At 39.3% G+C, this 16964-nt stretch overlaps 1 protein-coding gene across 1 annotated transcript in view; it reads left to right on the top strand.

Moving 5' to 3' along the window:
• LOC100930928 (piezo-type mechanosensitive ion channel component 2-like) overlaps positions 1 to 16067 on the top strand; it is a 101279-nt gene extending 85212 nt beyond the window's left edge. Inside the window, 4 exon segments of the mRNA XM_031949270.1 lie at positions 305 to 474; positions 1927 to 2038; positions 14051 to 14274; positions 15791 to 16067. Of these exon segments, the coding sequence (XP_031805130.1) occupies positions 305 to 474; positions 1927 to 2038; positions 14051 to 14274; positions 15791 to 16067 (783 nt within the window).
• Positions 16068 to 16964: the final 897 nt, after the last annotated feature.

Below are 16964 nucleotides of genomic sequence, written 5' to 3'. Positions count from 1 at the left end.
CTTAAATTTTTTTTTTTTTTTTTTTTTTTTGTATCATGGCCCCACTGTCAGTCTGGAAAGCCTTTGGAGCCTTTCTCAGAATAATGTCTTTAAAGGCATAATATAAAAAAAAATTGAATTACAAAGGAAACTGATTTTATTAAAATATATTTATTAAAATACCAAAAAAAATTTACAACCCCTTGTTAAGGAACATCTTGCCTGTATGGTCTTTATGGCCTAGGGTCCATGTTCTACAATTACCGGTTCACATTATCTATTTTCCTTTCCCTTTCTCTCCCTTTCCTCCCCAATCTTTTGCCAGGCTGCCATGCAGTTTATATCAAACTATCATCCGGAGGACATCATTGTGGCAAAGATCAAAAGCCATGCCAGCCTGCTCTGGAACATCAGCCCCGCCAACCGAGCAGCCATGATCACTGAGCTGTCCACGGCCACAGCGATTTATGTGACTTTGATGTGGACTATTCAGAGGTAACTGGGAATATAACCCCTCTAGGATACTTTCTCCATGTCTGAGCACCTGAAGACAGACATTTCAGGATCTTCAGTGGGGTTTTAAAATAGTTGAAAGGACCATCCAGTCCTACCCCTTGATTTTGTAGATGAGGAGACTGAAGACCAGGTAGAGTGACTTGGTCAAGACTACACTGGCAATAGGGAGAAGTATCTGGGTTAGAAGTTAGGTCTTCTCTCTAAATCCAATGCTTTTTCCATTAATGATCACACACACACACACATATACAATGAGTACTGCACACACAGCACTCTTTTAGTAGTGGGAATGGTTGCACACATCCCAGCAATCATCACATACAAAGGGGAGAGGCAGCTCATTGGATCAAAGATTTTGAGGTGGAAGAGACCCTTAGACATCACTGAGTCTAGCTCCTCATTCATAGGTGATGAAACGGAAATTCAGAGAGGCTAAATTATCCGGGTTCACCTGGCTCATGGCAAAGAAGGAATTTGAAGCCAGGCCTTCTGGTTTGTGGGGCAGCTAGGTGGTACAGGAGATAGAACACCAGGCCTGGAGGAAGGTCAGAGTTTGAATCTGGCTGTAGACAGCTACTAGCTGTGTGACCCTGGACAAGTCATTTTACCCTGTTTGCCTCAGTTTCCTCATGTGTAAAATGAGCTGGAGAAGGAAATGGCAACCATTTCAGTATCTTTATCAAGAAAACCTCAAATGGGGTCAGGAAGAGTCAGACATGACTGAACAATAACAACAACTTCTAGTTTGCAAGCATTCATTTTATCCACAACACCATGTTATTTCTTTTTCTGATCAGATTTGTAATTTAGGAATATGCATCATCATCATAATAATTTAAATTTATGTATAGATATCTGAAGATTTACAAAGTGCAAGTGCAAAGATTTACAAAATACAAAGATCATGGAATCATATAAATTGATTCTCATAAGCCAATGAAGTTAAACACAATTAATATTCCATTTTATAGAGGAAGAAACTGAGACTCAGCAAGGTAAAGTGACTTTCCTATAATCACACATCTAGTGTATGAGGTAGGATTCAAGCCCAATTAACAGTTCTAATTAACTGGGGTTAAGTTTCTGAAACAAAATGTTAGGGCTAAAAGGGCACTCAAGAGATCACCTAGTACCTTCTACTTTATTTATTTAAAGTTGACTTTTGAGAGGTATTTGGAGTTAAGTAATTTGCCTAGAATCACACAGCTAGGAAGTATTAAGTGTCTGAGGCTGGATTTGAACTCAGATCCTCCTGATTTCAGGGTTAGTGTTCTATTCATTGAACCATTTAGCTGTCTTCCACTTATACAGAAGATGAGATTAAGACCAGGAGAGGTAAGTCAAGTTGGCCAAAGTGACACAAATAAATAGAAAGTGGCAGGACTTAAATCCTAGTTGTCGTCTACTGCTGGTACCCTTTCCTCTCTCTAGGGCGCTGCCTCCTCAAATGCATTCATCACACCCTAACTTTCATGATTTAAACACTATTGTGTCTGAGAACTTGGACTGTCACGTGACCCCATTACCATTTGGTAAGGAAAGAGTATGCTTATTTATGTCTATTCTATTCCACTCCTGATCATACCCAGCATGAACTTGCCATGTCTGCACTGACAGGTTTGCATCTCTGATAAATAAATTTAAGGAGAAAGTGAATATAAACCTACCCAAAGAGTTGAGAGTCACTGATCATAAGCCTCCCAGTTCTGATATCTCAGCTATGACCACGGGAAGGCCATATCGTTTCCTCATCTGCAAAAATGGCAATAATGAGTCTTGTATGATTACTTTCATAGAACTATTCTAAGGATAGTCCAATATGGAAGGGGAAGACCTTCTAGATTTCTGGCCAAAACAGAAACAATAACTATTAATTGTAGTCTGGGTCATTAAAACCTAAATAATGATCAAGTGAGATTTGGGTAAGACCTATTTTTGACCAATAAAAGAGAACCAGAGTGATTTGGGTTTAAGGCTTGGTCTATGGTAAGTGCCGGCTATGATTAGTTTGGTACAAACTCATGCCCACTGCTTGGAGGACTGCTATGCTCATGGGAAGCCAAAGGATTCCTTTGGTCCATACACACCATCTGAAAACTGGAGTAAGATGATAGGGTTACTTCCCCAGCCACAGAAGGAACCTTAAATTTCCTTTGTTTTGCTGATGCCCAGGCTAACAAGAAAGAGAGAGGACTGTGTTTCTTCTGCTCCAAACCCTTAAAGTTTCTTCACACAGGAACATTTACTTGCTCTGTAAAACAAAACAAAAACCTTTATTCTTTGAGAAAGTTTTTATATTTTATTTTTTCCAATTACATGTGAAAACAATTTTTTAATATTCATTTTTCAAAACATTGAGTTCCAAATTTTTGCCTTCCCTCCCTCAATTTTTAGGAAAGCATAGAAAGGGGTTTGAAGTTTGTCGTCCTGAATCTTCCAAAAATATATTTTTAGGGAAGATCAGTTAAGATTTTAAGTTTAAGAAAAGTTCTCGTGTTCTCTCTCTCTCTCTCTCTCTCTCTCTCTCTCTCTCTCTCTCTCTCTGTTTAAGAGAAGCCTTATTGTGTGCTAGATTGTTGGGGTTATTGCTTGCAGATGGCTCTTTACAATTTTTCTTTTCTTCCTTCTGGTGCAGTGCACTGTTCTTTTTATTCATAATCTTATCCTTGTCTGTCCATTCATGGCTGAACAATTGTAGAGTCTCTTCTTTGTGATAGCTGTATAATGCGATACAGCTTCCAGGGAAAATGTGGAAGTATCCCTGAGACCAACAGGTCTTGACAATGCTGTAATTTCTCAAATAGCACTGGCTGCCAGATACCGATTTGTTGGTCTGTGATAACAGGATTTCTGAGACAAATGGTAGGGTACTCTTCTGTTGCCACCTCTAAGTCATAAAATATTGAGGGGCATAATAAAAATTAGTATATCAGCAACATGAAACACCAGATCCCTCTATCCTTTTCCTATAAATTTATCTTCTTGCTCCTAGTTCTTTGCTAGTCCATTTGGGATTAGCCTGATGTTGCCCGTGTAATAAATCTTTGTCCCTTAATTTTGAAAACAAACTGAGTTTGCAAATTCTTTCACCATACTTGCAATACTGGCCTGGGGGACCCTAACTTTGTTGGGGTTCAAATCTAGGTCTTTTCTTTTTGCAAGGCAATTGAGGTTAAATGACTTGCCCAGAGTCACACAGCCAATAGAAGAGTTAAGTGTTTGAGGCCAGATTTGAACTCAAGTCCTTCTGACTCCAGGGTTGGTAGTTTTCACTGTGCCATCTGGCTGCCTCTGAAGCTAGGTCTTATGATTATAAATTTAGTAGGTTTTTTTCTCCATTATACCACTGCCTGATTTGTAAAAGTTACTCTTAAGTAGCACCTTTATTCAAATGCCTATTTAATTTGTTCAGAAGCAATTAATTATTTCTAGCCTGTATAGGATTTTAGGAGTGATGTCAAAGGACTTTGGTTCAAATTCCAGCCCTGTTACTTACTTATTATACTTATTGAGAACTTTATTAAGTCCCCCCAGTCCCCAAACTCAGTTTCTCTATGTGTAAAGTAAGAGGGTGGTAGGTTTGAACAAGATGATGTATAAAACCCCTTTCAGCAATAATCATATCTATGATCCAAGTGGGAGTGAAGTAGCAGAAGAACAGAATGAGGAAGAGAACAGGCTTCCACCAGCACCATCCCTCCTTCTCATGGGCCACTCCCCATCTCCTCTGGCTCATGTGTCCCCAGGCAGTTTGGATGGGTGTCCCCAAGATTGTGCCTGGGCTAGAGCAGCTCATGCAAGCAATTAAGATTTCATTTCCCTGGTTGTGGCAGCTGGGGCCAGGATGTTGGAAGCAAAATTTGAATCAGAACTTGGGAGGGGGCCGGAAGCATCCCTTTCTACCCTGTGGACTTTAGTTGGGCCTAGCTCAGCATTCCTCACTGAACTTCATCCTCCCTTTTCAGGAATGTCTCTATAGTCAAGAATATTGAAGCATCCGGCAAATACACAGTGTGTTACAAAGATAAGGAAACGCGAGATCAAATTGTCCAAATGCTTACCCACATCAGGAATGAGCCCATGTAGGTATTTTCACCTTCTTTTTGTAGTTTCTTTAAGCCGTGGCCTATTTTCTGCTGAGCATAACAGAATATATGTGAGGACTACAGAAAGAAAAAGTTATTTTTTGAATTTCCATCATGTTTCAAACTCTTAAGGACACAAATTCTGTCTTCTGACATGGATTTCCCTTTAGGATTTGTTGTTTATTTTTCATTTTCAAATTGGACCATGACATCAGGAAGGAGATATTAGTACTTGCAAGTGAATAGGATTTAAGTGAGGGGTGTAAAGTCATCAAACTCACTCTCTCTTCCATCTGAGTGCAGTGGCAATAAATAGATCATATTGACTGGAGATGGCCCTGGATGCAGTGGAAGGCCTTAGCCTTTTTAAGCTAAATTCTTTCCCAGGTTTCTCTGTTTGTCTAAGACAAACATTCAGAGATTAAGACTAGGGAAGAAATGAGGCAAAGAATGGCCTCTTTTACCTAATTAGAAAAAAAATCAATATGGGAGGGGAAGATCTTCAGGGTTTTTGGCCAAAACAGAAACAGTTACTATTACATTCACTCTGAGTCATCAGAATCCAAACAATGACCAAGTTAGGCTTGGGCTGGGACCTATTGAAGGCCAATCAATGAAAGCCAGAGTGATTTGGGTTTAAGGCTTGTCCTTAAAAAAAATCTATCCCATTAACCCCAAAATATCTTACTAGGTTTCAGTGATCAAACCTGATATTATTTTGGGCAGAATACCTAAAAGTAATTCCCTATATGGATGGAGGGAGAGGAAGGAAGGAAGGAAAGAAAGAAGCAAAAAAGAAAGGAATTGTGTTGCCTAACTGGCCAGTGGGACAGTAACAACTACTACTAGAATTTAAGGTCAGGAGCAAGATTAGGAAAGTAGCAGAGATGCAGGTTTGGGACACATTAGTAATCAGAGCTGTCCCAAAGTAATCCCAATGACTGGAATTATTGAAGTGGAAGAGATGGATGACTGCTTGTTAGGAATGTTGCAGAGGGCATTCATTTAAGTATGATTTGAACTGATCTCTGTAGACCTTTACAATTGTAAGACTTGATGATTATAGTAGATGCACCCATTTTTCTTTAAACCAATGTTGCTTCTTGTCCTTATTCCCTTTAAAACACACAATGAAATTCCTGTTGTAGTACAAAACACACAATGAAATTCCTGTTGTAGTGCATACTTGGGACTAGGTCCTATGGCCTCTTCCTCTACTTTTTGAAAACTCCAACCTTTGTCATCATTCTATTCTACGATCATTTAAAAAAATCTCTTTTGAACTTCCATTTTCTCCCCTTTTGTTTCCAAAGAATAGCAGCCAATCAACCTCCATAAAATAATCACAATAATACTAGCACCACCAATCTCACCAGATTGTTGCAACGAAAGTGCAAATAATTCACAAGGATCCCATGTAAGGATGAGGATGGTTTGTGGTAAACTTGTCCACTACTCAAGAACTCACCTCCTCAGGTGAGGTGTGATTCTGTTACAAGGTTGGACATTGAGGGAAGACATCAAATGATCTCATCATGAACTTCTCTTAATATCTTTCTCTCTAATCTTTGATACTCTGCATAGATGAATTCCTCAAAGATTAGTATATTCTCTTATACTTGCCCCATCCCAGTGAGGCTTAACCCCTAGCTGTTTATGTAAAAACCCATTCCTTTACCTTCAAAGCTGCTCTCTTACAAACTCAACTCTACCCCAATGTCCCATTTCAGATCTGCCTGCATCTTCCACACATGGAATACCTGCTTTGTAATTAACAACTTTCTTCATCAAACCTTTTCCTTTCTTCTTCCATTTTTCTGGAACTCACTGAAAACCGGCTCCCTTCTAATAATAATTCTGCCCTAATTCCTGTACTGGCTAGATTTTTTCTTATACCTCAGGTCACAGAGAGAGAAACAGAGTGCTTCTTTCCTCCAGTTCCCATTTCTAGACTCTATTCTTCATATTATCCAAATTTACCATCCATTCCATAACTTAGTAGTCATTGTCTCTTTACTCTTAGGATATTCCTCTTCCTTCCTTAATGAATTCAGTGTCTGGCTCAAAGCCTTTTCTCTTAATATCCTACTCTTACTTTACAAATGCCTCATTTCCTAGTTCTTAAGTCTACTCAATTCTCATGACCTACTCCTTGACTTCACCTCAGCTACACAAAGAGATGATCATTCCCTTGATCTTGCCATCACCCAAGGGTATGGTTTTTCTTTCACATTCACTTACCCCAGAATTCCTCTATCTGATGTCAATCTTTTATCATTCTATCTTTTCTTATACCCTGAGATCCCTTATTTTGTTCTTCATACTTACCCGGACCTTCATTCCCTTTACTTCTCAACTTTCTTCCAGGCTATTACCTTTACACTGGTTACATTCTGCTTCCTTCCCTATCTCAACATTTAAATCAACCAACTCAATTCTATAATATCATCTGATGTGGTTTAGGAGAGCAATTCCTAGTTCCAAATGATGAGTTTGGGGTTTAGCACAAGAAGATGAGATTAATGTAGGCATCAAATGTTGGTATTTGGTTATGTCAGAAATCTACAATGACCATTCTCTTTGGGAAAAGGTACTTATTTAGGAGAAGAGGTTACAGACAAAATGAAGAGATACAATAGACACCAGGAATGGTAATGAAATAGATTTGGGAGAGCATATAGTTAGCAAGGAAAGGGACTTTAACAATTAACAACAGAAAAGACAAGTTCCCTAATGGAACTCACAATAAACAGGAGAAAGGGGACATCCCATGAGGTTGGAATATGCCCTTAACTGGTAGGCTAAATCTATAGAGGTGTTTAGCACCCTAAAAGGGTTAGTTAGCTACAAGAAGGAGAAAGACACCATAAGAGATGATGGGATAATGATAGCAAAGATACCACAAGGCATGAATGAGGGGGTGAGGGGGAAGGCACCACAAGGTATAGTGACATGGCAGACAACCCAAAGGGATTCAGCAAAGAGCCGGGAACAGATTTATAAGGGAAATTTAACCTCAGGAGTTTAACATAAACTTGGATTTGTGGCTGGACACAGCAAAGTAGAACTACCTGCAACTTCCACAGAAAGTGAAACTGTAAGACTGAACTGATCCCCATCAATGCCCTTCTCTGCTTGCCTCAGGGAATAATTTTTATCAGTACTTAAGGCTCTCTCTACTAATTCCAATTAGGGACCCAGGACCCATCATTATCTGCTCTCAAATCTCTTACCATCTTGTTCTATTGCCAATAGCATCTTACAAAATTCCACTACAGGATTACTTCTGCCATCCCCTCTTCTTTGCACCTATTCCCATTCTGGAATGGGAAAGAGCTGGCAGAAATCATGAAACCATGAACCAACTACACATTTGTCATCTAATCTCCAGAATCCTCAAGAAAATCATTCTACTCATCCTTAATTGTTCTACTATCTCATCCTCCACAGTAGCCATCCCAAACCTTCTCATCTCTTCTCAAGCCTCCTACAACAGCTCCTCTTCCCATTCCTTTTGCTGAGAACATTTTAAAAAGAAAAATGGAAGTCATTACTTAACAGCCTCCCTGCATTCTCTCATCGCTCAGACAACCTCTTCCACAATCTCCTTCAATTCAGTCTTGGATAAAGAAGTGACTTTTTCCCTTGCCAAAGTGAACTGTTCTACATGAACCTTTAATCCTATTTCCTCCTGTCTTCTCCAGCAGATTGACTCCACTCACTCTGTTATATACAATCACTATCTACTGGCTTTTCCCTGCTGCTTACAAAAATGCCTGTATCTTCCACATCCTTATAAAAACAAAGCAAAAAAACCCCTTTCATTTGCTCTGAGCATCTCAGATATATAATCATAAGTATCATCCTATATCTCTCCTCCTCTTCTCAATTAAACTCCTTGATAGTCATCTATCAAAAAGAGTAGGTACTTCTATTTTCTTTACTCTCTCTTTTAAACCACCGGAAATCTAGGTCCATAGTAGACAGAGCACCAGCTCTGAAATCAGGAAGAGCTGCATTCAAATCTGGTCTCAGACACTTAACACTTCCTAGCTGTGTGACCTTGGGTAAGTCACTTAACCCCAGTTGCCTCAGCAAAATAATAATAATAATAATAATAATAATAATAATAATAATCTAGGTCCAGACCTATTCAACTGAAACTAAAAGTTATTAATGGTTTCTTTATTGCCAAATTTAATGGCCTTTTTTCAGTCTTTATCCTTCTTGACCTCCTTGCAGCCTTTGACATCACTGATCACCTCCTGGGTACTCTCTCTTGTAGGAGGTTTCAAGACACTTCTCTCCAAGTTCTCCTATCTGTTCAAATGCTCCTTTTTAATCTCTTTAGCTGGTTGTTCATCTATGTCACACTGTGACCTGTGGCTCTTCCCTAAGACTTTGCCCTTGTCTATTCTTGGAGAATACTAATATATACTTGGAAATCTTATAGACTTCATGGATTAATTATCAAATTATTCTCAGATCTACATATACAACTCCACTTTCTCTCCTGAATTGATTTAACATTACTTTACCTCCCCTACCTTTTGGACATCTCAAACTGGATTCACACAGGCACCCCAAACTTAGCATAGTTAAAAACAGAATTCATTATCTTCTACTCCATATCTTCCAATCTTTCTTTGTTTTTTTTTTATCATGAATTCTTTTTTTTTTCCAGTCTTTCTTATCATTGTTGTATGACTATCCTCCCACTCACCCTGGCCTATAAACTTGGTGTTATCTTCAACTCCTCACTCTTAATCATCCCATATATATCAAGTCTTTTAATTTCCACCCCTACAACATCTCATACACATTCCTTCTCTCCATGCACTCAGCCATCACCCTGTTTCTGACCCTCATCTCTTTACATCTAGGCTGTTGTAATTATTTTCCAATTGGTCTTCTGACCTTAACACTTCCCACTCCAATCTATCTTCTATCCAGCTGCCAAAGTGAGCTCCAAGAGAGAAGATCTGATGATTTATTTCTTCCCTACTCAACAAACTCCACTGTTTCCATTTCACCTGTTGGACATTTAAAGCTCTTCATAACTTAGCCCCTTCCTACTTTCTAAATGTTTTATAGTTACAGAACTAGAACTACTCTGTTATTTTGCAGCACTTGCTGAGAAAGACAAGTATCTCAGTCTGGTTTCAGGATTGATGCAGGTGGCTTCTGGTCTTCCTAGCATATCAAAATCTATACAATTGAATTCCAGAAGTCTTCCATCTCATAATGAATCCAGTCACCAAATTCTTGGCTTCTAAATTAAAGGATCCCTGGTTATTTTTTAATTGATGTTTAAAATTAAGTGGAGGAGGGAGTGAGCAGAATTGAAATGTAAGAAGACTTTAGAAAAATTTTATTTAAGTAGCCAACAGTACTACCATCAGCTTACCAGCATATTTTGTAATGATCATAATAAGTAAAACAAAATAATGAGTCATTTTTTTTCCTCTCCCCACCCCCCATCAAAGAACTCTTCCTGGTCTGATTCCCAAAGCTCTAAGGACAACAGCTGGAACAGAAGCTAAGATTGCTCACCGCTTGGAAGTTGGTAAGGCATCTAGTACAATGATCAGCCTTATATATAGCCCCAAGCTTGATCTTACTATGATTAAGAGGACTTCTTTTCCCAGACTGCATTTGAACCATTTGAGACCTGCCCCTAACTGAATCTGATCATATTTGTGATTCCTCCCAGCTAAAGAAGATATTTTGCTTAAAATATAAGGAATAATTTGCTTTGGCACATAAAATGACTATAATCTTGAAGGCAGAGAATAGAATGTGTGGAAGAGGAGATCAAGGAACTAGACTGCTAATTCTGTGAGGTTATAATGAAGGTAGTTAAAAGAAAAGATGGAGCAGCATTTGGAAGTGGGATGAATCCTGGCTTTTTTATTTTTCATGTGATCTTAGTTATCACTTTAGCACCAACTGTCTTTGATACTTCTGTTTAATAGGTTTCTATGACACTAAATTCCCTTTAGTCTTCCTTTTTCAGTCTGTGCTGTATCTTCAGATAGATTATATACTCCATGAATGTCCATAGCCTTGAGTGTCCTTCAAGGTTTGGCCCTGGACCTTTTTTTTTTTTTTCTTCCTCTTTACTATGCCACTTAGTGACAACTTCCCAGGGATTCAACTATCTTTATGTAGATGATTCTCAGGTCTGCTTCTCTAGTGCTGATTTCTCTCCCAATTACTAGTCTCCAATCTCCAGCTATCAATTGGACATCTTGACATGCATATTAGACATTCTAAACTCTGAATACCCCAAATTGAACTCATTAGCTTTCCTCTCAAACCCTACCCTTTTCCTAACTTGCTTATATTATCACCCTCTCAGTAACTCAGCCTTTCAACATTTTCAACTCTTCACCCTTATCCCTGTCCTGTTGGAATCTTTATAGTGTTAAGCCATTAGAGTTGATAAGAGACAATAATTACCTAATTTAGCATGGTTCAATATGATTGATTTGATCTTAGAAGGAGATATTTTGGGCTGGAACTTGAAACAAGGTACTAAGTACAACTGATAGATAATAATGCTTGTGTTCACACCTCCCTTGAAGTTCTTAGGGCCAGAGAGCACTCTGGAAGATAACCCAGAATCCCATTCTCTCCAGAAGGAGGAGTTAACCTTTGGGAGATCATATATATAGAGGAAGCTCTTAGAGCTGGAAGGAGTTACTTGGAAACACTGTCCCATCCTGTGCCCCACCCCATCCAATCGATTATTAAGTCTTGTAGTTTTTACCTTCTCTTGTCTATGCCCTTTTTGCTCCTCTGACACTGTTACCACCCTGTTAAGAGGTCCTTATCACCTCACACCCAGACTAATAGAATACTTGTTGGTTGATCTCTGCTCTGTTCTTCGATTTTCCCTCCACTGCCCAACTCTAGTCTGTTTTCTACTTGGCTGTCAAATTGTTCTTCCTAAAGTACAGGTTTGAATACATCACCCAGTTTTGGATAAATTCTTGTGGCATCCAGTTATCTCTTGGATCAAATATCCTAACTCTATGTTTGGCTTTTAAAGCCTTCTTTAGACCTAACTCTCCCCCGTGTACTCTGAAATCCAGTGACACTGGTCTTCTTTTTGTCCTTTGCATTCACTCCACCTTTTGACAGAGCATTTTCACTGGTTGATCTCCATTCCTGGAATTCTCTTCTTAAATTTGCCTTATGGTTTTCCTGGTTCTTTTCATCTGCTGGTAATGTTCTACCTTCTGCAAGAAACCTTTCTCTGTCTTCTTTAATCTGAGCATCTTTCTTTGAAATTATCTATAATTTGTTCTCTATTTTATTTGTATATAAGTTTTTTGTTTTTCATTTTTGGTGCTGTTTCTTCCATTAGACAGTAAGTTTTCTGAAAGCAAGGATTAGTTTTTTTTGGGGGGTGAAGGTGGTAGTGGTGGAGTATCTTTGTTTGTATTCCTAGTGTTTAACACAGTTCCTGGTATATAATAGCTGCTTAATGATTGTGATTTACCTGTATTTCACAATGATTTACATTTTCATAATGATTTTGAGTATTATTGAATACTGTTAATAATTTGCGATTCTTTTGAGATTGCTTTGTTTATATCCTCTGACAATATCTATTGGGGAATGGCTTTGGTCTGTGTATTTCTATTAGCCATTTATGTATCTTGGATATCCCATCTTTATTGGAGATATCTGATATAAAGTTTTTTTTTTTCTCCCAAATCCAGTGATCTGGATTCCCTAATCTTAAGATCATAGACTACAGTTTAGAAAAGACCTTAGAGATCAAGTCTAGCCCATATACAGATGAAGAAACTGAGACTCAGATAAGTGACTTGCCTAGGGTCAAGTCACACCTAATAAGGACCCGAGCCAAGTTTCAGATATAGTAGTTTTCCTGACTCTAAATGCAACACTCTATTCACTATGCCACACTGTTTCTCACCTTATGGCATTAATTTTATTTGTGTGTGCCTTTTCAAAGCATTTTCTAGGCCCTAAAATGCTTCTTATAGAAACGTGACTTATTCCAAGTGCCTTCCCATTTGTTCCTCTTTCAGTTCTCATCACAACTCTGAGAGACAAGGGTTTTAAATAGCCTGAATTATGAACCCAAACCATGCAGGCAGATTGTGAACTTTGGATAACAAGCTTGGAAGCAGTGATAGGGATGATGGGTCATCTTTCTCTGTCTATCACCCTATAATATGCAAAGTGCCTTCTTACAGAAAGGGCACTTCTGAGGGCAGGGGTTGCCTCCTTTGATTTTGTAGCACCTAGCACAGTACCCAGCACATTAAAAATGCTTAATTGATTGAAGTAGGTAGTGCAAATTTTTGATTCTGGTTTTACAGAATAATATCCAGTAAACTGACCTCTTCACAGGAAACTAAAGCTCAGAGAGGTAGACTATTTTCCTTAACATAATTAGAGTGGGTCCTCAAATCCATGCTGCCCAAATACTGCATTTGTTTTTAGTGAATCATAAAATGAAGCAACGTGGTTCCCACCCAATCAAAACAGCTGACTGAGCCAGTTTTAACTAGAATAATTTTAAACTATGAGGCTTACATAGTGCCTTGCACATACTATTTTTCTTGAATGGCTGACACCATCAAAAATCTACTTTAAGCCAAATTAGCATTTCATTCAGATTCAGTCCCTGCTGTGATATAAGGTCAGTGGACTATTTTACGGATGAGAAAATTTGGACTCAAAAGAGAAGTAATTTGTCTAGAACGAGAAGAATATTGGTTTGGAATTTAGGACACCGTGATTCTAGTCTTCATCATTGCTGGTGGCCATTTGGTGCAATGCAAATAGTGTAGAAATTCTGATCAGGAAACTTATGTTTACATTCTAGCTCTAACACTTACTAGCTGTTATGGGCAAGTTAACCTCACCTTTGCACCTCCATTTCTTTGTAAGACAGAATCATACTTCTACTACCTACTTTGTAAGGCTGTTATAGGAAAACTGATTAACTCAAAGTACTATAGAAATCTGAATTGTTAGTAACAATTTCTCTGTATCTCAATTTCTTTCTGTAAATTACATGAGATTAAAATAGGGCATATGGAGTGGTCTGATGATTTCACTACCACAAGGAACTCTCAGATGAGGAAATCCCCTTTCCTGAAACATTTTGGCACCTTCTCTGCAATCTCTGGAGTTTGAGATGTTTAGTACACTGAGTGATTATACTAAATTATTTGCCCAGGGCCAAACAGCCAATGAGTCAAAGGTAAGATTTGAACCTGGATTTTCCTAGCTCTAAGACCCTTTTTCATTGCTGCCACAGACCATGGAAAATCTGTACATGATATATAGGTATAGTCTCAGGATTTTCTTCAGGTGTAAATGAGAAAGGAGGCATTGTCCTTTAAGGATTGACTTCTATTCAGTAAGGAGAGGTCAGTAGTCTGTTTTTGAGTAGATCCCTTTTTTCTTTCAGTTCATTCTGAAAGCCCCAGGACATTGACAAGTTGGCTTTCTACAGAAACATCACCATCCAGCTGCAGCAAGTAGCAGCCAATGCGTCGTCCTCAGGCTCTGGGACTACAGAGTGGTGGGTTATACAGGAGTGGAAACCCAGCTGTGCAAAGAACCAAGGCTGCAGTCAGGACCTCGAAATTATCATCTACAATGACAAAGTCAGCCCCCAGAGCCTGGGCTTCCTTGCGGGATATGGGTAAGAAATCAAGTATTTCCAGGGGGAGGGAGGGACTTCCCTATTTGGAAAGACCCAGGTTGTCCTTAGGACATTGCAAAAGGGCTCAGCTTTGCTTTATAAGATCAGTAATAGTTCTGAGGCATTGAGTCTAATTTCACCCACTTTCTAGATGGGAGGGGGGGGGGGGAGGGAGGAGGCCCAGAGAAAGAGACTGACTTTTCTAGTTACACAAATGGCTAACTGAACTAGAACCAAGAAATAAAGTCTATGATCCTTAGAACTTAAGTTTTCTTTTTTTTTTTTTTTTATTTAATAGCCTTTTATTTACAGGATATATACATGGGTAACTTTACAGGATTAACAATTGCCAAACCTCTTAGAACTTAAGTTTTCAAAGTTTAAAACTGTACAGAGCTTTATGAAGAGCTTCTATGTTACATGTATAAGTACACTCCCTATGGGCACTGTCAAAAATGTTTACCGGTGGTTAGACCTTGATTCAAATCCTTCCTCTTATACATGTTGGCTGAGTGACCCTGGTCAGGTCATTTAAATCCTCTACTATATAATAACTTCCTAAGGTTTTAAGTTGCAGAGATGGTGCTGACCCCTAAGGAATTTTCCTACTCCAAAGAAATCACAGATCTGAACAGGAAAAAAAAAAAAAAGTATCCCCAGCAATGTGCCTACAAACATTGAGTGCCTGGTGAGCACTGGGCAATGAACACAAACACAACTCAGATCGCAGGTAGCCAATATACAAGTGTTTGTTGTCATCTAATGGAAGGAACTCTGTACTCCAGGCCTGACTCTTCTACTTCCCTGATGGATGACTTTGGGCAAATCATTAAAACTTCTCAGGGCTTCAAAATATCCAATCCATAAGATTAAAAGAGGTCCACCCCTAACTTCTAAGGATTTCATGTGCAAAAATGAGAAGAGAGAGATGGGCTTTTCAGAAATACATGACAAAATTGATATTAATCACAAAACTTAGCTTCAGTGGCAAGTATAAAGGATTTTGTTGGGTTTGTTTTTAGAAATAACCAGATTGCTTGCATTTTGGTTCTTTAGAAATTGAGGTGTTCCTAGATTCGCAACCATACAGCTTCACGTTTGTAGGCCTTGTTTATAAGTTAGATTGTTGCACTAGGGTAGCTTGGGATCATGGGAAGTACTGTGCAGTTTCCCAAATCCCAATCAATCCATTCCTCTTTCTATCCAATTTGGGGCCCAATTTATTCTTTCAGCAGTGCTCTTTTTATCACCACCTGCCTCCCCCAATTTTGAGAAAGAGCATTGTGTGGTAGAAAGTATTGGACTTGGGAGTCAGGAGAGACCTAGGTATAAATCTTGGTTCTGAATCTTGTGGACAAGTCCTTTAAAACTGGAAATTATAGATGGACTAGGATCTCTGTCAACAGAGGGAGTTATCATATACCCGAAATAAAAATAATTGTAGCAAGAGCTAAATTGTTCCCCATAAGATAGTAAAGGCCTTTTTTTTTTTGCTTTCTCCCCATGTATTTCACAGTATTGTCGGGTTGTATGTGTCTGTGGTCATGGTTATTGCTAAGTTCATCCGGGAACACTTCAATGGCATCTCCCGTTCCATCATGTATGAGGAGCTCCCCAATGTGGACCGCATCCTCAAGCTTTGCACCGACATCTTCCTGGTCAGGGAAATGGGGGACTTTGAGCTGGAAGAACAGCTCTTCTCCAAGCTCATCTTTCTGTATCGCTCCCCAGAGACCATGATCAAATGGACTCGAGAGGCCCAATCCCCTTCCCAGCAGCCGGTGGATCAGTGATCTGGGTCCTGGCAATCATGCAAGACCACATGTGAATACCCTCCTCTCTGCCCCCTTGCATTCCTTTCTAAAATCTAGCTCTCAGTGCACAAAGAATGGAATGTCAGGTCACCCTGAAATCTGCCAGGCATTGTGGCCCTGCTCTCCTGCTGGCAGGAGCAGAATAATGCAACTAACTCTGGCCAAAGGGTTAACTGTTATGAAGGAGGCAGCAGGTGAAGGTGACATTTAGGAGACAAGGCATGGCTACATGTGCTAGTGGATGGCACTGCCAGACTCCACAATAGCAGCAACCACTCCTTTCTTAAAACCCAGACTCACAGGTCCCCACCATTTGGCATGGCAGCTAATCAGGTAGCATTGAAATTTCTTCTGTTTTTTGCCTTCATGTAGATACTAGCTCAATAAGACTGTAAGCTCCATAAGGGGCAGGGGCTTTTTATTTCTTACTACATCCTGTTACAACTGAGCAAGCAGTTGTTCAATAAATTGCATGATGAACAAAGGAAGAGTCACTTCTCTCTCAGAAAAGGTAACCACCAAGAGTTTTAGAAGGGACATACCACTTTAGTTTCTGTGCAGTGACTACACTGCCTTGGCTATGAGGTATACTTATAAGAGGCAGCTCATTGTTCAGATCCCAATCTATTAAGGAAGCCTGGTTTCTCCTCTTCCTTCCCTCAGTGAGCTAGGTTAGATTCGGGTTTTATCAGTCATCTTGCAGAAGAACTACTGGAACAGCTTTATGTCTGTCTCAGCAACCTGAAGAAAGAGGTCGTTCCCAGGGGATGCCTACATCACGGCCGACCTCCTCACTACTCAAATGAACTCTCCTTTACTGACTTTCCTTAGGCGACTCCATCACCAGCCACAAATCTGAATAAGAGAAGCCAGGCT

This window comes from Sarcophilus harrisii, chromosome 2 (assembly GCF_902635505.1).
Source record: "Sarcophilus harrisii chromosome 2, mSarHar1.11, whole genome shotgun sequence".
Taxonomy (NCBI): domain Eukaryota; kingdom Metazoa; phylum Chordata; class Mammalia; order Dasyuromorphia; family Dasyuridae; genus Sarcophilus; species Sarcophilus harrisii.
The sequence above is the reverse complement of the archived record's forward strand: the minus strand, read 5'-3'. Positions and strand labels throughout refer to the sequence as shown.